General features: G+C 35.6%; 1 protein-coding gene across 4 annotated transcripts in view; it reads right to left on the bottom strand.

Annotated features, from left to right (window-relative positions):
- The window catches only part of LOC106875248 (uncharacterized), a 537,851-nt gene that overhangs the window by 31,258 nt on the left and 484,093 nt on the right, over positions 1 to 22,500 (bottom strand). The window contains exon 6 of one of the 4 annotated variants that reach the window (XM_089363498.1): positions 6,432 to 6,462. The exons of the other annotated variants lie outside the window; for them this stretch is intronic. Within the exon in view, the coding sequence (XP_089219624.1) occupies positions 6,432 to 6,462 (31 nt within the window). The remainder of the gene's footprint in view (positions 1 to 6,431; positions 6,463 to 22,500) is intronic. 4 annotated transcript variants of the gene reach the window in all.

Below are 22,500 nucleotides of genomic sequence, written 5' to 3'. Positions count from 1 at the left end.
TCTCGACTTTGCAAAAGCCTTTGACAAAGTTGATCATGGCTTGATATGTCACAAGCTGCGAAACCTTGGCATAGCTGGTAAATTAGGAGAGTGGCTGCATGACTTCCTGAACGGTAGAAGACGGTAGAAGTCAGACAGTTGCAGCCAATGGAGAACTATCTAGGGAAACACAAATATTGATCGGTGTTCCACAAGGAACTGTTCTGGGGCCACTACTGTTCATAGTGGCCCTTCTGGACATGCCCACGGTCACTCGGAGAGCCACTGTCACTAGCTATGCTGATGACACAAAGATATCTCAGGCAATAAAGAATCCTGATGATATTGTAAGCTTGCAGAATGACCTAAATGCAATATATGAGTGGGCAGAGCAAAATAATATGCAGTTCAATGCAAAAAAATTTCAAGTACTGCGCTACAAGACCACAAGTACCTCCCAACTGGCATACACAGGGCCTGGAGGTACTGCAATCCCAGAACCACAAACAGTAAGAGATCTGGGCATCAACATGTGTAGTGATGCATCATTTCACATGCACATTGTCAAGTTGACAGCAAAGTGCAGACAACTGGCAGGGTGGATACTGAGGACTTTCCGTACAAGGGATCAAAAAGTCATGTTGACTCTATGGAAGACATTTGTTCTGAGCCGCCTAGACTATTGCTCTCAGTTGTGGTCACCACACAGTGTTAAGCGGACAACAGAACTCGAGGCAATTCAGCAGCACTATACAAAAAAGATCGCCACAGTCCAACAGATGAACTACAGGGAGCGACTGAAGGCACTAGGTCTCTACTCTCTGGAGCGCAGGTGGGAGAGATATGTAATAATATACATATGGAAAATACTGGAAGGAATAAATATATGCCTTTCCCTTGGATAACATCGGTGGCATGGAGAGGGGAGGCTGGTATGCATGGGCCTTCCATAAACAACCTTGCCTGGACTTATGCCTCAGAGGGTCACTTTCTTGGTGGTTCCCATCGCCAGTCACGACAGAAAGGATCCATTACCCTTTTATTCACTCTATTGTAAATATTTGTTGATATGCTACTTAATTTTACAGTTTATGAGTCTTGGAAACCTTAAAAATGTAAAGATGTTGCTTTCCTACTTGCTTTAACAAGCCCCAAATTTATCTTTCTTGACATTCTATGAAAAACCTGGCTGCCATAAAAAACCAATTGAGGAAATCGGTTATGCTTCATTCTAGACTGTTTTTTAAGCTGAAGGATAACTAGCTTTCAGACCTGGCTCTGTATATCTCATTGTGATTTCAAATTTAAGATCAGATTAGCTAACTCCATCACCACATAAACAAACTCTGCATATCATCACATACCGCATGAAGTATAACTATTATTACTAATCGAATAAATAAACCAACAAAAAGATAACCTGAATTCACAGCTGAAAGAAAGTAAATAATTCCAATGAAAAAAGCAAAAAAACAAAATGTAAGTGTAAATAATTTACAAAAGCAACAAAAAAACAACAACAAATAAACAAAACATATTAAAAATATAACAACATTCTTCCATTATTGGAAATTTGTCAAATCACATAAAAAAATAAAATTAAAACAGGAAATATAAAAAGTTCCATGATTCCTTCATAAAAATTCAGTATTAATGTTGTGGAATTGGTTCTTTCTGGTAAATTCCATTATTTTATAATATTTCGCTCATTAAAATAGAGAGAGAGAGAGAGAGAGAAAACAAAGTAGTGGGGAGTGGAAAAGAATGAATGAGGGATGGTTGGTGAGAAAGAAAAGAGAAAGAGAGAAAAATGTTATTCTATTTTAGAGATGTTATCTTTGGCTCACTAAATGTAGCCATTTTTATTTGATTTATGTTGATTTCAGCTTTCTTTTCCAACTATTTGTGTGACTGTGTCGGGATGTGGAGTTTTTCAGATAGACATAAACTACTTCATTGGTTTCAAAGAGTACTGAATGAATAATGCTTCAAGTTATGGAAGCCTTGTCAATTCCATTGATATTTAAGTATCTTTAAGGTATTTCCTGGTCTTGAGAAAATAATATATATATATATATATATATATATATTGGATAATTAAACGAATGGTTTACACCTGGTAGCTTCCTGGTAAAGCATGGTCACTTTCACAGTGATTGTTATGTATATGGTAAATGAAAGACAGAAGATGGAATACACTAGAATTTATTATTAACTTAATTTACAAACACCAAGTAGATAGCTAACTCGCTTTGTGATCATGAGCGCACCAAACCTCACATGTGCGTATGCTCACATTTTTGCAGATGCTTGTTTGAGTGAGTGTACTCGTGCCATGCAGCTTGCCCGAGGACGTTTATACATCCATATTTGCTGAGTTATTTTTAATACTTTTCTTGCTGGATTACCCACTCATTTATAAGGGACCCGACTCGCCTTCACTAGGGGACATTATTGATAGTCTTCTCTTTTCCTTCTCATTCATATTTCCTTTCCACCACTTATCTCCCTTTCTTATGATTTTTTTTCCCCCTTCTATACATTCAGAGAAACTTATAGCTTACTACTGCTCCACTCCCATGGATTAAGGACACTATCTCTCTTTGAAGTACTTCACCTGAAACGTCAGGGAATTCTTCTCACAAAGGCATATGAAATTAAAAAAACTATATTTTATCTATCTCCATCTCTCATATGCGTGTATGTATGTGTGTGTATATATATATATATATATATATATATATATATATATAAAATCAAATATTTGTAAATGCATATAGCGACACACACACACATACACAAATGTAATTACTAATGTATAAATGTACATAATATTTATGCATAAACACATCCCTCTCATTTGTATATAAACTAATAGTCTTGTAACCATCAACATCATCATCAATAATAATATCACTACACACACACACACGTCCAGAAGTAGAAATAAGTTGTTGATTCAGGCCATTACAATTCAGCTTTTTGTTCCCTGCGATGGTCCAGGAGACAGAAATGAATTTTGGCTGTGATCACAGGAATTATTGCCTAAATTAATTTTCATTGACCAATAGAGGTCAGGTGAGTAGTAATAATGCTCTTTAGCAGGATTATCTCATCTGGGCTTGTCTAATCCTTGTTGTACAGAGAAAGATACTTTGATGGAAAGAGGAAGAGCAGCATTTTGAAGGAGTCAACAATCAGGATTTCATTTTATGGTGGGTAAACAGAGTATATTTCAGATTCTGAATGATCTGTGTGGTTGTGCCACAAAGTGCAATTTTTGGAATAGACATGAAGTGTTTCATTGGTGTGCCATGGTACTGCATCCACAATATTCTAAGTTAATGGAACAGTTTTGATTCCACTGTCCAGATATGTTGAGATGTCAAATCTATTTCTGATCCTAAATGAATGTATATGTTGATTGTATCTGACCTTAAATATGTTCACTGTTAGCTCTGTATAATTTCTGTCAATAAAATCAGTGGAATGATTGCATGTAGTCAGAAAATCTGTTGATATTTAGATTGAGATCAATCCTGATTGAAGACATTTGTGGTGAAGGGCACTCCAACCATGACTGTCCTGTCTTCCTGCATCCCTTAGGCATCTCCATTGTAATTTTTAAGGACTTGCGTAATCTGAGTGAGATTTAGTAGCTGTTTCTAGTTGTTACATAAGATGTTTTGCATTTGAAATTGGCTCTACTATACAAAAGGACAACTGAGCCCATTGCATCAGAGGTCAGTTTGCTGTGGCTACAAATAAATACATGTTACAAGCAGCCTTACTGTACAGAGGTAGTCAGAGATTTATAGACTTTAAAACTAGTCTACATGTCGGTTAAATACTTTGATATTGCTTAGCTACAGGTAACAAGCTGCTCCTCCTCCTCCTGCTACTGCTGGTGCTACTACTACTACTGTTACTGCTGCTACTACTACTACTATTACTGCTACTACTATTACTACTGTTACTGCTGCTGCTACTACTACTACTGCGGCTACTGCTACTACTACTACTGCTACTACTACTACTGCTACTACTATTACTACCATATGTAACTAAATATATATAAATCCCTGTTGTAAATAAAATAACATGGGAATGAATGCTTCATAGAATCATAAAGTATGTTTGTGCGTATATATGCATGTGTATATATATATATATATATTCATCATGTGTATATATATATATGTGTATATATATATATATATATATATATGAATATTGTGTATATGCATATATTTACTTATACATGTCATATATACACATACACACACACACACACACACATATACACATACACACACACACTCACATACACATATGACACATCAAACACACTCATATATATAAGGAACTTTGCTGTGGATAAAAATTTTGAGCGTGGCCCAGAATTTAGTTTGAAAGTGATGTTAGTAATACAGTGAAGAGCATTTTAAAGTGTTTGTTAATGAAATGCAGTGAAATACGAGCAGTCACAATTGATGAGAACTCGATCAGGAGTTCAGTGTAATGAGGACCTTCTACTCATTCAATAGTGAACCTTTATTTGTCTCTACACTCTAAACAGATCTAATACATTTCTTTCATTTATAGGGGGAATATGTAATAATAATAATAATGGATTTGATGTAACTATTTCCCATATTGTGAATGAATGCCCTTGACTTGCTCAAAACCAATATAACTTGTAGGGACACGATGAAGGCAGCGAAAGTGTTGCATTGGAAACTGTGTGAAAAGTGGGGGTTAGAGAGAGGCAGGAAGTGGTATGAGAACAAACCACAGAGAATGGCAGTGTCGGAGACCTGCAAAATCCTGTAGGATTTCCCGATCCAAACAGACCAGGTGATTGAGCACAAGGCAAATCTAGTGGTGATGGGCAAAGTGAACCCCATGTGCTCTATAATTGATGCTGTGTGCCCATTTGACCCGTGAATAGTCAAGGAGGAAGACAAAAAGAAAAAAATATATAAAATAGCTTGACATTGGAAAATGAAAAAGATGAAGATTTGGGGCTTTGGGGCCAGTATCAAAAGGCATCAAGTGGAATATAAAGGAAAAAGGAATAGAATGCTCAGTAGAGCCTCATTGCACAAGAATAATCTGGAAAGTATTAGTTGAAAAGAATAGATAACATGGTACCATAGGCTGCTGGTAGCAAGCCCATTACGCATGCAAGACTCAAGGAGTTCTAACAATTAAAAGAAGAATGGTAATAAAAATAATGATTTCTAATTTTGGCACAAGAGGAGGGTGTTAATTCATTCAATTCCTGTATTTGACTGGTACTTTATTTTATCAGGTTTTGGGAGATGAAAGGCAAAGCTGACCTCGGCAGGATTTGAATTTGGAACACAAAGAGCTGGAATAAATACCACAAGCTGCACTAGGATCCATAGTCTGTTTTGGCTGGGTTTCTACAGCTGGATATGCTTCTTAATGCCAACCCCTTTACAAAGTGTACTGGGTGCTTCTTACATGCCACCAGCACCACTGTTTTATACATGGCACCAGCACCAGCACATTTTGCTTGGCATATTCTAAGAGCATAATATATAGTTTAATCATTATACATATATAATACAAAAGAACCCTGCAGGGTGTGATAGTCAAAGAAACAGAAATAAAATCTGTTATAAATTTATTCTTTCTGTGCAGCCTAGTACCAAATGATCCATGGCCTGGTACTGATCTGTGGCCCAGTGTTTGGGTACCCCTGATCTACCTGATTCTCTAATGACTCTAACAATTCACTGAACACATACACGCACATACACACACACACAGTAATTACAACATGAATTAAACGACACAACCACTGTGTGGTCACAGATTATTATCAATGAGAAACTGCATAGTCTATTGTTTTTCAAATAGGAAGGATACATTGGATAATGTACCTCTAGATAAACTATGCCTGAAACAAAGACAAGACTGAAATTCCTTTGATCCTAAGAGTAAATAATTACACCTGAAGTCAACAATACAACAATAACAACTCTATGTAGTCATTTGCCTTGCTAGAAATAGCTACCAAATCTTCCACAAATCACATGATATAACCTTAAATAAAAGAGACTTAGTGGATAATGCGGTTCAGATGCACTATGCCTGAAATTAAGATGGGATTGTCATGGCTGGAGCACTTTTGGACTTGGATCTGATCAGGTTTGACTTGAAGCTAAAGACTATGACACACATCAGAAACATTCATCCAAACACAAACACTGGAAACATCTGCGACTCTTAGAACCTTCATCCTCACCCCTAACACACCCAGATACATCCTCCTCCACTTCATCTTTAGTCCCTATTCCCCAAGGTCTCCTCTGAATAGTTTCCCCACTAGGTGGAGTGCTTGTTTTTATGGTAGCTTTTGATTGACTGTAGCTTGTATAAATGGCTTCGCAGAATGGTGGATAGACTTTGGGTTTACTTACACACGAAATATCTCTCCTTGAAGGCACTGGTCTGAAACCAAAGAATGCAGAGCGAAACATGAATTAAGACATTGTGTTAGGGGCTGGGATGGGCTAGGGGCAATAATTTAAAATGGTTTCCCAGAGGATAATTAGGCCCTTTGAGTGAGAGAGAAATTTCTTCCATTTCACACACACACACACACACATATATATATATATATATATATATATACACTCACGCAAGACATTACAAATAAGAATGGAGAATTATACATCCTCAAAAGCTTGTTTATTACAGTTTTATGTACTATACATTCACTTTAAATTTCAGTCCAACACATGTTTCTTTTCCATATATTTGTTATAAATTTATTCTTTCTGTGCAGCCTAGTACCAAATAATCCATGGCCTGGTACTAATCTGTGGCCCAGTGGTTGGGTACCCCTGATCTACCTGACTCTCTAATGACTAACAATTCACTGAACACACACTAACTACATGAATTAAACGACACAACCACTGTGTAGTCCCACATTACTATCAATGAGAAGCTTCATCCAGTTGTATCCTGTTAATTCAATCACTGCATGGATACATATATATATATATACCTTGGATGAACTTATAATGTGATTGAAATAACAAGATGCAACATCTTAGGACATCTATGCAATAGAAACACGTGTTGGACAAAGATTTAAAATAAATGTATTGCATATAATACTGCAAGACACAAGCTTTTGAGGATGTATAATTCTGCATTCTTATTTTTAAAGTCTTGAATATATTCTTTGTATAATGTATAAATTCCAATGCGTAAAATACCAAGTAATTGTTTACCTTAAGCAATTTCCTGTAGTTCCATATTATTCAATGTGGTTACCCTGAACCTGGATTACCACTTGTAAGATACTTGCCCAGATTCAAAATTCCTATTATTTTATGTTTTATATATATATGTATTTATATGTTTATATATATATACATATACTTTATTAATAAAGCTGCAAAGACATCACAAAAGCTGTTACTCAGAGTTTCACGTTCCTGTCAGTCAGTCAGTTTTGGTTGAGAATCTCAACTAAAACTGTCCAACGAATGGGAACGTGAAACTCTGAGTAACAGCTTTTGTGATGTCTTTGCAGCTTTCTTAATAAAACATATTACTCTATCTCTGGTATTTGAGTACTATTTTATCCCACCTGATTTCACATTTATGTGCTTACTCTGGTATATATATATATATATATATATATATATATATATATATATATATAGTTACACACACGTGTGTGTGTGTGATACTCTTTCATGGTCAGATATGATGCAATAGTGTTTAATATTCCTATGTCTTCTTCCCACCTCAATACATGTTCAGTAATCCTTTCTTTATATATGCTTGTCTATCAGTGATAATATAAAGAAAAAAAAAGAAAATAATGAAAACATGCAAAAGAACAGAAAAAAAAAGTATTCAAAATTAAAGAAGAAAACAATTAAAACAGCAGCTGGGACAGAAAGAGGGAAAATATAAAAGGAAGAAGGTAAAAGAGGAGAAAACGTGACTATTATGGGTGTTCAGTTGGATCACATTGGGTGTCCAAGGTTTGCTCACACAACTTGCGGGCTCCAAAAAGCTAGCAAAAACCTCCTAAGATCTGCTCCACAAGCGCCATTCTGGAGTTAAGGATGCTCCCTGGTTCAAGCGAGTCTTTTAGGATTCTCATGTGTTCAGCTATGCATAACATGCAACGCTTTGTCCCATTGATGTAGGGGCCTGGGTTCTCAAGGATTTTCCATGAGATCAAGTATGGGATCCCATCATCTCTCAGCTGTCAGACGTGGCTGACCAGCGATGTTATGTATCTCCTTTCCAACTTGCATGTTGGGCCATATTTCATAGAGATGTGATTCTGTAAGGTGGCAGGTTGCAACCTTTTTGGACCCTGGTTCAGTTTCATGTCAGACAATTTTTCCACAGACCAGGGGATCACATGCATAACATGACATAATAAAGTGCATAAGACATAATTTAATTATTTCACATATAATACATATATATTATGTAAATGATACATGCATAATGCAAAAAATGCTCTACAGATTGCGATTGTCAATGAAATAGAAATAAAATTTTGAAGTATATTCTTTCTGTGTGGCTCCGAACCAAATGATCCATGGGAGAGAGAGAAAGAGAGAGTTATAAAACAGAGATCTAATGGATACAAATTAATTTATTAATCAACATAACCAACAATTGTTTCATTTCTCAAATAAGATTAAAATTACAAAACATAAAAATATCCTTTTGCATTTTAAATACCTTATAAGGTAATTTTAATCTTATTTGAGAAATGAAACAATTGTTGGTTAATATGTTGATTAATTAATAAATTAATTTGTATCCATTAGATCTCTCTGTTTTCTAACTCAATACAAATGTTTGATATCTTATGATATTCTATATAATATATTCTTTGAAGGAAGGGTTATCTCTTAAATATCCCAATAAAAGGTTTAAACATCCTCATTGTAGGTTCAACCCATGCCAGCACGGACAACAGACGTTAGATGATGATGTAACACACATATATATATAACCATATAATGTATATATTTACGTGTACTTATGTATATATGTCTTATATATGTATACATATATATTATATGTTTATGTATGTATATAGTGTAAATGAAATGTACATATACACTTGTACATATATATATAATATAAACACATTGATATATAATTGTGTGTATGAATTTTATATATATATATATATATATATATATATATATATATATATATATATATATATGAATGTATGTATGAAGTATATATCTTTAGAATCTTCCCGAGTATGAATTCTTCACAATGAAAAATAATTGAATGATTTCATTATATATAGTTGTATGTGGGCGTGTATGCGTGCGTTTTGGGTGTATGTGTGTATGTCCACGTGTATGTAGGTGTGAGCTCCTGTACATGTGTGTGAGTCGATGTATGTGTAGAAAGGATCGAATGGCAAATCTATAGAAAAATCACTCAACCGAACAGATGTCACAGTTAAATGGACGTTATGGTCAAAGGGTTCTGGTTTTTAATTTTTACTTTCCTTTTACAGTATTACTGTTTTATTCATTTTTTGCTTTTTATTTGTCATATTTGGTATTTGTTTTATTTTATTTTAAAATTTTCAATACAAAAATAGAATCAATATATGAATTATATTAAAATGTGAATTGAAATTTTGCTCTGAACTGAATAATAATAATAATAATAATAATACTAATAATCCTTTCTACTATAAGCACAAGGCCTGAAATTTTTGGAGAGGGGACCAGTTGATTACATCAACCCCAGTGTTTCACTGCTACCTAATTTATTGACCCCCAAAAGGATGTAAGGCAAAGTTGACCCTGGCAGCATTTGAACTCAGAACATGAAGATGAAGATCGTTAAGCATTTCACCCGATGTGCTAACGATTCTGCCAGCTTGCCACCTTGAATAATAATAATAATAATAATAATAATAATAATAATAATAATAATAATAATAATAATAATAATAATCCTTTCTAGTACAGGCACAAGACCTGAAATTTTTTTTGGGCGGGGGACTAGTTGATTACATCGACCCCAGTGTTTCACTGCTACCTAATTTATCGACCCTGAAAGGATTAAAGACAAAGTTGACCTCTGTGGAATTTGAACTCAGAATATAAGGACAGACGAAGTGCCACTAAACATTTTGTCCACTGTGCTAATGATTCTGCCACCTCACCACCTTACTACTACTAATTTGGAAAGAACATTTGAATAAGTTGAGTGCTGAGTGTGTGTGTGTGTGTCTGCGCATGCATGTGTGTGTGTGTTTTGCTGTAGTTGGGTGATGTTTTGTGGAATAAGTATGATGCTGTTACTGTTGTTTAGCCCTAAGTCAACTCTGACTAAGTAGACACATGATCAAAATATTTCAAAATATTTCAACCATGAATATTTCAAAATATTTCAAAATATTTCAGCCATGGACATCCGGTCTTTGTGCATTTCAAACTCCGTTATCTAATCTGTAATTCCCTTTTCAGAATGTAGAATGCCTTGTGAAGGAGATTTAACTGTTATTTCTAGCATAGCACAAGGACACATAGATGATACCTGGCCTCTGCCTTGTTATACGGATGTATTATGGCTGAGGGATGTCATAGTTATGGAGTTTTGAATCAGAGAAAATCTTTGCCTGTTATTTCCACTCAAGAGGATTAATTATAATGGTTAAGGGATAATTTCTAGTAAATAAAAATCTCAGTAATTATATTTTAACAATTTAATTACAAAATATAATTATTTAATTATATTTGTACTAGGATAAAAAAGCACCACACTCTGTCCTTTCCTTCTTTCTTCCTCTCTTACCTTCTCTCCCCTTTTATATATATATATATATATATACACACACACACTATATATATATATATATATATATATATATATGAAAAATAAATTTATATGTATGTGTATATATGTCTGAACATACACTCAAAGACATATTTGATACCTCAAGTCTCAATCTCTGTATTCATATATATTTACATACATGCACACATTCATATACAAAGACACACAAACACACTCATTTGCACATACACACATATATACACAAATATACACAAATATTCAGATAATAATTTGGTTTGAGGATCCTCTCAAAAAACTATTTGTCTATAAATATTAAGTTGTATTCTTGAGGGGGGGGGGGGAGAAAGAGAGAGAGAGAGATGTGTTTGATGTTTCATACGTAAATATATGTGATCATCAGTAGAACGAACAGAAATTTGGAAGGGATTAAAGATGATTCAATCTTGGTGAAACAAACACTTTGCTTGCTTCCTTTACTTTTTTCTTTTGTTTTGTTTTTACTTATGTACACACACTATATGCAGACATATATATATATATATATATATATATATACACACACACACATATATGCATATATATATAAGTGTATATATCCATTTATATATACACTTGCATATATATATATATATATATATATAGTTTGAGAGAAGGGGGAACGTTGTTGGTTACGTACATAAATATTGATTTCTGATATAGGCACTTGGTGTGAAATGTGATGGAAATATTAAGGAGTTCAATACGTATATATGTGTGTGTGTGTGTGTATGTATATATATATATATATATATATATATATATATATATATATATATATATATATATATATATATATATAAACAGAGCAAGATGTGTATTTCTTCAACTTACATTCATATATTTATGAATTTCTCTCTCTATATATATATGTATGTATGTATATATATTCATGCACACCCACATATCTGTCTGTCCATGATTCTATCTCTTTATCAATCTCAGATACACACATTAATGAAAGTGATAAAGCACCTTTATGGTGCTTGTTAAAACCTGATATCATCATCATCATCATCATCATCACTATTGTACATTGTAGTTTAAAGAAGAGAAAAAAAAACCAAACCAAAACCAAACAAAATAGGTTGATAATGTGGAGGTTCAAATAGTGTTTTTAGGTTGTTTCCCCCCATGATAAACCCTGATGAGTTGATGTAAGATGAAATGAATTCCAACTTTGACCATGCTGTGTACTTTAGGGCTATGTAGGACTGCATCACCTCATGTATCCCTATGATTTTTAAGGCTATAATATGTGAACTGAAGGATATTTGGCAGCTATTTTTAACAGTCTGAGCAGCAACACAAAACATTCTTTGATATTAAACCCACACGAAAAGGTTATGAAGGGAGAGCAGATCTGCTTTGTATTTGTATGGATGGGTCCTCAAGATTTTAAAATATATATTTTTTTATTCTTGTACACAAATTTGTCGTGAGAAGATAAGTCGATTATATCGACCCCAATGTTTCACTGGAACTTGATTTATTGACCCCAAAAGGATGAAAGGCAAAGTCGACCTTGCCAGAAATTGAACTCAGAATGTAAAGACAGATGAAATTTGATGGGAGGGGTCTAGTCGATTGCATTGGCCCCAGCATGCAACTGGTATGAAATGCTGCTAATTATTTCATCTAACAATTCTGCTAACAATTCTGCAAGGTTGTCATCTTAATAATAATATTAATAATAATAATTATGACAATAATGATGATTTCAAATTTTGGCACAAGGCCAGCACTTTGGGGGAGAGGATAAGTCGATTACCTTGACCCCAGTATTCAACAGGTACTTATGTCATTGACTTGACTCCGAAAGGATGAAAGGCAAGGTTAACCTTGGCGGCAATTGAACTCAGAATATTAAGATGAACGAAATGTTAAGCATTCTGCTTCATATGCTAACGATTCTGGCAGCTCACCGCCTTAATAATAATAATAATAATAATATTATATATTATATTTGTACCCCAGTGTCACTTTGATGGTATGTGCTCCTCTCTCACTCAATAATAATCCTTTCTACGAAAAGGCACAAAGCCTGATATTTGAGGGGTGTGGGGTAGTCAATTACATTGACCCCAGTGTTTCACTGGTACTTAATCTATAGACCCTGAAAGGATGAAAGGCAAAGTCGACCTTGGCGGAATTTGAACTCAGAACGTAAAGACAGACAAAATGTCACTAAGCATTTTGCCCGGCGTGCTAAAGATTCTGTGAGCTGACCACCTTAGAATAATTAATAGTGGGGAATTAAACTGTGCTGTGTTGCTGCTTCTACATGTAATGATGGTGATGATGATGATTTCAACAAGTCATTCGAGACACGTTACTGCGTTCTTGTTATAGGAAAACTATTCTGATGAGACATAAAGTATTGCCACATGCACACACACACTCACACATTCACTTACACACACACACACACACACGTGTATATATTTATGTGTGTGTGCGCACACACACACACACACACACACACACACACACACACACACACACACACACATTTATTTATATTTATACCCATACATTCTGCTGTCGTACTGTTTATATTATTGGTCTTCACTGGACCTGATTAAATAAGAAATTATGCCAAACACCAATTCTGCTAAACAATAAATGTCTGACACACATGTTTGTCAAACAGCTTTAGTACAATGGCTTCAGGTTGTAGAAGTTCTTTTGTATATTTTACCTCTTGTCTTAATGTAATTGGAACCACAACAACAACAGCAGCAGCACAACAACAACAACAACAACATTAACAATGGCATAAATGAAAATGATAGTCAATACTATGATGAAGTCAACAGCAAGAATAGGACAAGCAACAATAAAACCATGTGTGAGATGGTACAACAACAACAACAACAACAGTAACAACAAAATCCTAATTTGACGGAAGATAGAGAGATACCCCTCGTGTGTGTGTGTGTGTGTGTGTGTGTGTGTGTAAGACATTAATTGAGAAAGCACTCAATATGTATAAATAGTGTGTAAGATGCATTTTTACAAAAAAAGAAGTTTGAAAGTTACTTTGAAGTTTTGTCTATTGCCACTTTTTTTTAGTTAGATAACTGTCCAACTTTTATTTGTAAATACACACACACACCAGACCACACACACGTTTTAACTTGTTAAGTGCTCAGAGATCACTTTTGTGCTTTTATGCCTAAAAACAGTCATTGAAGTGAATTATTTCCAACTCAAGTGTCTGAGTTCAACTGTATATTATATAAAACAGAAAGGTGTATATATATATATATATATATATATATATATATATATATATATATATATATATATATATATATATATATAAAAACAAATAATAAATGAGTATATGCATATATACGTACAGGTATGTGCATACCTACGTCTACCTGTATATATAGGTGCATATCTGGGTACAGGACATTGCAAACAAAACGTAGACAAGAAAATAATAATAACCAGAGTACAGAAAACACACAAGCAACATAGAGAACATTTTCCTTCATCAGCTACCCCCGTTTTAACACCGGCGTTTAGAAGAGTTGGGCAGGACGCATCGTTAAAACGGCTCTTCCCATGGACCGCAAATTAGATTTCTATACACAAATTAAACCTGTGCCATGGAGGAATGTAGTGGCGGACAAAAAACAAAACAGGAAAACAAACGGAAAAGGCTATGTGGCCAGACGTGAAAAATTATGTGTATATGAACGCTGCGAGGCACGAACTTGAAAGTGGGGATGAAGTAAGTTCGCGTGTTTGCTCGGCGATAGCCAAGGAAGAAAAGGATTAGTGACCGGAAGCATGTGACCATGCAGGGGTAAGGGAGAGAGAGAGTGGTAGAGGGAGAAACAGAAGGAGGAAGTAGAAGAATAGGTGAGCAACGAGAGGAAGAGAGGAATATAGTAGTAACAGAAGGAAATACGAGGGGGGAAAGAGAGAGATATAGTAGTAACAGAAGGAAGAACGAGAGGGGTAAAGAGAGATACGTAGTAGTAACAGAGGAAGAACGAGAGGGGGAAAAAGTGATAGAGAAAGAGATAGAGTCGCGTCAGAAAATATAAAGTTGAAATAACTACTTACAACAGTGAAGACGCTGGCGTTCGGTCATGTAAAAACAAATAATAAATGAGTATATGCATATATACGTACAGGTATGTGCATACCTACGTCTACCTGTATATATAGGTGCATATCTGGGTACAAGACATTGCAAACAGAACGTAGACAAGAAAATAATAATAACCAGAGTACAGAAAACACACAAGCCACATAGAGAATATATATATACACACCTGTGTGTTTTATATAATATACAGTTGAATTCAGACACTTGAGTTGGAAATAATTTAGATGCTAAACTGCTGTATCTTTGGCTCTTGCTTCAAAGTTCTCTGTTGACACTTGTCCATTATAAAGGGTTCTGGAGAAATGGAATTTTGTGCTAGCACCACAACTAACAACAACAACAATAACTCAAATGCTGTTGTGATCAATCAGGTGTGCTTTTAGTTAACCACTCAATTAGTCAATACAATCTTACAGGAATATTTTTAAATGCTATTTTCATTGGTGTTTAAATATTAAACTAGTTAATCGATTATATTTAAGTTTAAAGTGCTAGAATTGGTAACATTGTAACTATTGTCGGTTTTTGGTCCAATTCATGCATTTTAACTATTTTCTCATTAATCAATAGTATTTGTTTAAATGTCACTTAAACCAACCATACTTAATGTTTTTAAACTCCTGTTGTCAGCCAATCAATGTTAATTTAAATGTTAGCCAATCAAATGTACTAATATTGATTCCAGTATAATGTAGCCAACCAGAACAAAGCTTTTTAAGAGTAGTCATCATCATCGTAGTTATCACCATCTTTATTCCACACTTACATGGGTACGATAGAATTTGCCTAAGTCTCAGTCCCACTGCATGGCACCTTGGGCAAGTATCTTCTACCGTAACCAAAGTTCTAGTACCACTGCGGTGCATCAAACCCTAGTTTTCAAGAGGTGGCGGGATACAAACACAGATGCAAAAACATACACTCATAGATATACACACACACATGACAAGCTTCTTTCAGTTTCCCCTACCAAATTTACTCACAAGGCCATGAGGTTATAGAAGAAGACACTTGTCATTGTGGTAAGAAGCATGCTTTCTAACCTCATGGTTCTGGGTTCAGTCCCACTGCATGGAATCTTGGGCAAGTGTCTTCTACTATAGCCTCATGGCTGACCAAAGCCTTGTGAGTGAATTTGGTTGGTGGAAACTGAAAGAAGTGTGTCTTTGTACCTGTATTTGTATCCTGCCACCTCTTGGCAACCAGTGTTGGTGTGTTTATATCCCTGTAGCTTAGCAGTTTGGCAATAGAGACCAATAGAACAAGTACCAGACTTAATAAAAAGTAAGTACATTCGACTAAAATTTTTTAAGGTGGTGCTCCAGCATGGCCACAGTCTAATGACAGAAACAAGTAAAAGATAAACCTCTTCTTTTGTGTGGTAGACTTAGTCCACCACTTGGGTAATCACTTCTCCCCCAGCTGCCAATATGTGTCCCTTGAGGACATTTACACAGCCCCTTCTTTTAAGAATTTGAACGAGGGCTCAGGTCTGAGAACGGCTTTCCCTCTTTCTTTCGTCAGTCTCAGAGGCCCTGGAAAGAGCTATGGGTGCTGCACCCTTTCTCCTCAGATAAGGGATACAACCACACAAATGAGCAATACAAAAAGACAACAACAAGAACAGCAAGAAGACCAAGAGCAACAAGAAACAACGGTGATTTGTGTGTGTGATCTCTCTCTCTCTCTCTCTCTCTCTCTCTCTCTCTCTCTCTCTCTCTCTCTCTCTCTCTCTTCAATCATGTCATTAGTAATTACCATACAAACTGCATACAGAAGATAAGACCCAACAATGTTATCTGTCTCAAATAACAAATACATCCGCCTTCGCTACGACACCACATTCAGCGAAAGGTTTACATATGTACCAACTGATGCAGTACTGGAACATAGGACCACCAATACCACCACCACCAGCACCACCACCGCTACTACTGCTAGACAGGGTGTGATGGGGAGAGAGAGAGATAGAAGGTGAGGGTTTAAGAAAGAGAAACAGACATTTCTGGAATGTGACTTCTAGATTTGTGTGAATCGATTGACAACAGTGTCAGTGTAGAAGTTAAATGGAGGGTTTGTTTGGGTAAAAAAAAAAACAACCCAAAACCAAAAAATTTTAAAAAAAACCCCAAAAACCAAAAAATAAAAAAAAAAAGAAACCCCAAAATAAAACCGTTTATCTTCAGTTTATCAGCTGGTACATTTACACATTGCACAACTTTGGTTTATCAGTAGTTATAGTTACACATGGCGCTAAACTTTGAATAAACACCATTTCTTTGGGGACTATTTTTTTTTTGAAAACTTCCAAAGAGAAATATTTGTTTTGTTTCATTTAGAGGAAGTGGAATGGTAGTGTTGATGGTTCTTTTAAAAGTCTTTGAGATCGGTAGCTGGAAGGGAAGAACGTATCTTTAAATCGGAGACCTGGCCCAGAGACTTGTAATGAAGAGGATCTCGTTAGGGACACTCAATGAATATGTGATGGTGTTAAACTGGGCAATAGATGAGGACCACCACTCAGCAACAGGAACAACTACTTTGTTGCGCTCCCACTGGCTTCCACTCATTTCCCCATTTTATAAGTTGTGCTCACAGGGTTTTCGCTGACCAACCAGGCCTTTCATGATACCCTTAAAGCCAGGAACTTTTCAGCACCCCCCTGTATATCTTGATTTCCGATCTATGTGGATGGTCATGATTTGGAGGCAGTAATTGATGGTACTCAATATGGCCAACAGAATAATAAAATCAGTGTAGATGTGTCTCTTCAGGTGATTACAAGATGTAAAATAATGATTGTTCCGCAAGATACATACGTATGTATGTGTGTATGTATGCATATATGTATGTATGTGGGTGTGTGTATGTATGTATGTGTATGATGTATATATGTGTGTATGTATGTGTGTGTATTTATGTGTGTATGTATGCATATATGTATGTGTGTGTGTGTATGATGTATATAAGTGTGTATGTATGTGTGTGTATGTGTTTATGTATGTTTTTATGTATGTACGTGTGTGTACGTTTCTATGCATATATATATGTGTATGTATGCATGTAAGTATGTATGTATGTATGTATGTATGTAAGTGTATATGTGCATGTATGTAAGTATATATGTATATGTGTATGTATGTGTGTATGTGCATGTATGTATATGTGTATGTATGTATGTGTGTGTGTATGTATGTGTGTGTGTGTATGTATGTATGTATAACTATATTATTCTGTACAACATCCTATGGGTAGGGATGTGATTTCAAAGGAACTTTGGCTGCTAAGTTTAGCGGATTGAACAACAACAGACTCTTTTGTTGACAACACAGGCAATATTGGTCAGCGCTCCACCGATTATGGTAATCCACAACCACCACCATCACCACTACACCTCCCCTGCTACCACCCCAACCGGGTAGTAGTGGTGGGGAGCAGCATTAACACCACCACTAGCACCAACATTACCACAACTACAACCACCACCACAACCATTACCTACACCAGGACCAGCAGCAGCACCACCACCACCACCACTACAGTAAACTGTTACTATAGTAACCAGTGTATTGTGTGACATAAGGTTTGTTGTTGTTGTTGGTTATAAACTGAAGAATTAGTGGTGAGGAAAAAGCCATTATTATCAGCTTCCAACATCTCCACTGACCAAAATTGAAAGAGGAAATTTGTTAGGTTCTAAAGCAAGCAGTTATTACCTATTGATCAACTAAATACGTCACTACCACCACCACCACTACTACCACCACCACATCTGGCAGTACAACTACCATTGCTACCACCACACCACCACCACTACTACAAGTACTACCACCATTACTTCTGGTGGTACAACCACTATCTCTGCCACCACCCCCATCACAACAGCCATTACCAATACCACCATTCCTATTGCCACCACCGCCACTACCACCACCACCATTACCATCATCACCACTACCACCACCACCACTGCCACCATGGTAATTACCACTGCCACTACTACTACGACTACTGTCACCTCTGGCGCTACAACCACCATCACCACCACTGCTACCACAGCTGCCGCTACCACCAATACTACCACCACCACCACCACTGTTGCCACTGTTATTACTACCGCTGGCATTCTCATCACCATCAGCTCCGACACCACTACTACCACCCATACAGTTACCACCAACATTATTACCACCATCGGCAAAAGCCATACCCACCACCAATCACCACCACTACCATCCTCTTCATCACCACCACCACCATCTCTGGCACCACTATTGTCACCACCACCACCACCACCATCTCTGGCACCACTATTGTCACCACCACCACCACCACCACCACTACAACCCATACCACTACCCCCACTGTCATTACCGCCACCATGATCATCACTGTCGCCTTCGTCACCACTACTGGCTACCACAGCCATGACCAAAACCACACCACATCCACCATCACCTCAACAACAGTAACATTAGCACACTCAACACCACCACCACCATCATCATCATCATCAACAACAACGTCAGCAATTACTCTCCCCAATAACAACAACAACAACAATCACAGCAAACAACAGTAAAATGTTATTATTGCTGGTAGAATAAGCATGAAATTTATTCTCTGCTCTGATTCCCTTTTCAATCCAATAAAAAAAAAAAAGAAAAAAGTTCTAAATAACAACAACAACAACAACGACATATTACCATCATCATCATCATCATTGGAGGAGGAAATGACTTAGAGAAGAAATCATCATTATTATCATTATTATTGTTGTTAATAATAATAATATTATTATAGTAGTAGTAGTAGTAGTAATAATAATAATAAAAATAATGATAATAATAATAATATTATAGTAGTAGTAGTAATAATAATAATAAAAATGATGATAATAATAATAATAATAATAATAATCTTGTTTAAATGTTATTGTTCATTTTATTTTTACTTATTTTGTTAGGGTGTTATTTTGTTTTTAATTTTCCAGTCAAAAATATTTTTGTTGTTTAAGTTTGCAATTTATTTATTTATTTATTTAAATAATTTTTATTATTATTTGTTTATTCGTGTAGATGAGGAAATGAACATAAAAAGAAGCAAGTTGTTGTTTCGGGTTTAGGGTCGGTTGGGTCCAAATTTCAATGAAATTGAATCGAATCGAATCGATAAAAAGCTGTGGTGTTGGCTGATTGTATAGCAAAGCTTCGATTTCTAGTCGAACAATTTAACTCCATTTATTGCCCCTTCTTCGACACCCTCATCTAACTACATTTTACAGCCTAGTAAGGTGTATTCTTCTCAAGGTTGATTTGGCCTTAATACACAAACATGAATACAAAACTTCTTGACTGGGTAACTAAGGGTTCATTATAATGCTGTCAGGTTTTGCTTGGTCGATTTGAATCAATAGAAAACTGAATTGGATGATTCTGTAAGACAGATTAAAATTCTCTGCTGAGATATTTTAGCCTCTTTTATTTTCTGTTGTTTCTTTCAGTTGTGATTTCCCTACAGTGGTCAAATCCTGGTAAGTTTGTGCCTTCTCATAGCTAACTTGCTCTTAGTGCATGAACCTGGATACCAATACTTTTATAAAGTCACTAAGAAAAGAAACACAATCTCAAGAATGTGACTGTATTAAAGATAAATCCCTGATAAAAGTTCTGGTGAAGACCTATTGAGGTAAGTGTAAACAAATCAAAATCGCCGACGTGACTGATGACAATACCACCTGATTGGCACTCGTGCCAGTGGAACATTAAAAGCACATCCGGGGCACAAGTCTGGGCAAAGTTGTTTATGCATGGGTGACCAGCAGTCACCCATGCATACCAGTCCCCCCTCTCCACACCACTGATGTTATCCAAGGCTGATAAAGCTTGGCACCAGTGACATCCCAACTCATTTCTACAGTTGAGTGAACGGGAACAATTTGAAATAAAAGTGTCTTGCTTGAGAACATAACACAAAACCTGGGCTGGGAATTGAACTCACTACCTCATGATTGTGAGCCTGCCGCTCTAATCACTGAACCATGTGCCTTCACATACTGTATTTTCCAGCAAAAAGGTTGAATTTCTTCTTCCAACCAAAATTTACAGCCAAAGGAGGTATGTCAACTTATAAGAGGACTTTGGAAGACCAAAAATTCCATGTGAAATGCTGCAAGATTTGAAAAGATGGTGACAATGTTTAAATGTTAACACTCCGTGTTCACACTATATGCCACATCGATTTGTATGCCAGAAAATAGGGTAGAAAAAGGTCTTAACAAAATCAATCAATAAGAGCTATTTTGATCCAAGTAATGAACCATGTCCTTAACAGATAGAATAAGAAAATGAACTTAATGTGACAACTTTAGGACATACAAGAATAACATAAACATCGTATTTACTTGGTCTTGCTTCCTCCTGGCAGTCTTTGTTACCAGAAGTACCACAAATGGAACCAAAGTTTTAGCTAAAAACCAGTGATTATTCCAAGCTAAAATATGAATCAAAGAGATAGTTGCAAGCAGTTGTTGTAGTTGGCAGAACCACTGTGTAAATGAAGAGTGCTCTGTAGGGTGTGTTGTGGTCATTTACAAATATTTCAATAGTCAAAAATGAATGTCATGCAATGAATACTCAAACGCAAGTTTGTAAAATGCTTTCATTACACATTTATGTCCAGTAAATATGTCCTGACAGTTTTAATAGCATTGAAACAATTTCATGTTCATTATTGCTGATGCAGTGTCTCTATCAGCTGACTTCGCAAAGCAATTTTCTCACTAAACTGCTTTAATATGTCAGATTTCTTGCCAATATTTACATGAAAATTTACATAAAAATTTACATAAAATTGACACAAAATCTATACAAATACGTAACTAAATTGTTATAAATGTTATTATTGACTTTTTTTTTTCCGTTGAAGATAGTTTTTCTTTCTATTGCACGAGTTATATTCACTGCAGTTCCTGATCAACTGACCATCTCAATGCTTGCTAACAATGGCGGAGGTAACAACAATAATGGTAAACAGCAATGACAGAACAGATGACAACAAAGGCATCGACTGATGGCAATAACAGGCCTTTTTTCACATCCTAAATATATAAATTCACATGAGAAATTCCAGTGAAAATCCTTGTTGTTGAAATGCACTCAGCTTACATTTTACTTTACACTTGAACATCAGTATTCTATATTTTCTATTGATTTTCATTTCACTCAGTATCAATTTTGCTATGAAACTTTGGAGTATTTGTAACATTAAAGCTCCAGTAAGGATCAAAAGCACCCTACCTTCATTTAATTCCTTATTAAAATTCAAATTATGTGTGTCAGTATTCCAAGATTCCAGGTTAAGAATGAAACAAACAAACAAACAAAAATATTAGTTTTATGGGTGTAATCCTCACCACTCTGGTTATTTCTTCAGAATAAAATATTTTTGAAACTTATGTCCAATAAGAATATTGCAATTGTGTCAATAACTTATTCGCTTTT

The sequence above is a fragment of the Octopus bimaculoides genome, chromosome 15 (assembly GCF_046866305.1).
Source record: "Octopus bimaculoides isolate indiv1 chromosome 15, ASM4686630v1, whole genome shotgun sequence".
In the NCBI taxonomy this organism is placed as follows: domain Eukaryota; kingdom Metazoa; phylum Mollusca; class Cephalopoda; order Octopoda; family Octopodidae; genus Octopus; species Octopus bimaculoides.
This window is presented reverse-complemented; position numbering and strand designations above follow the sequence as displayed.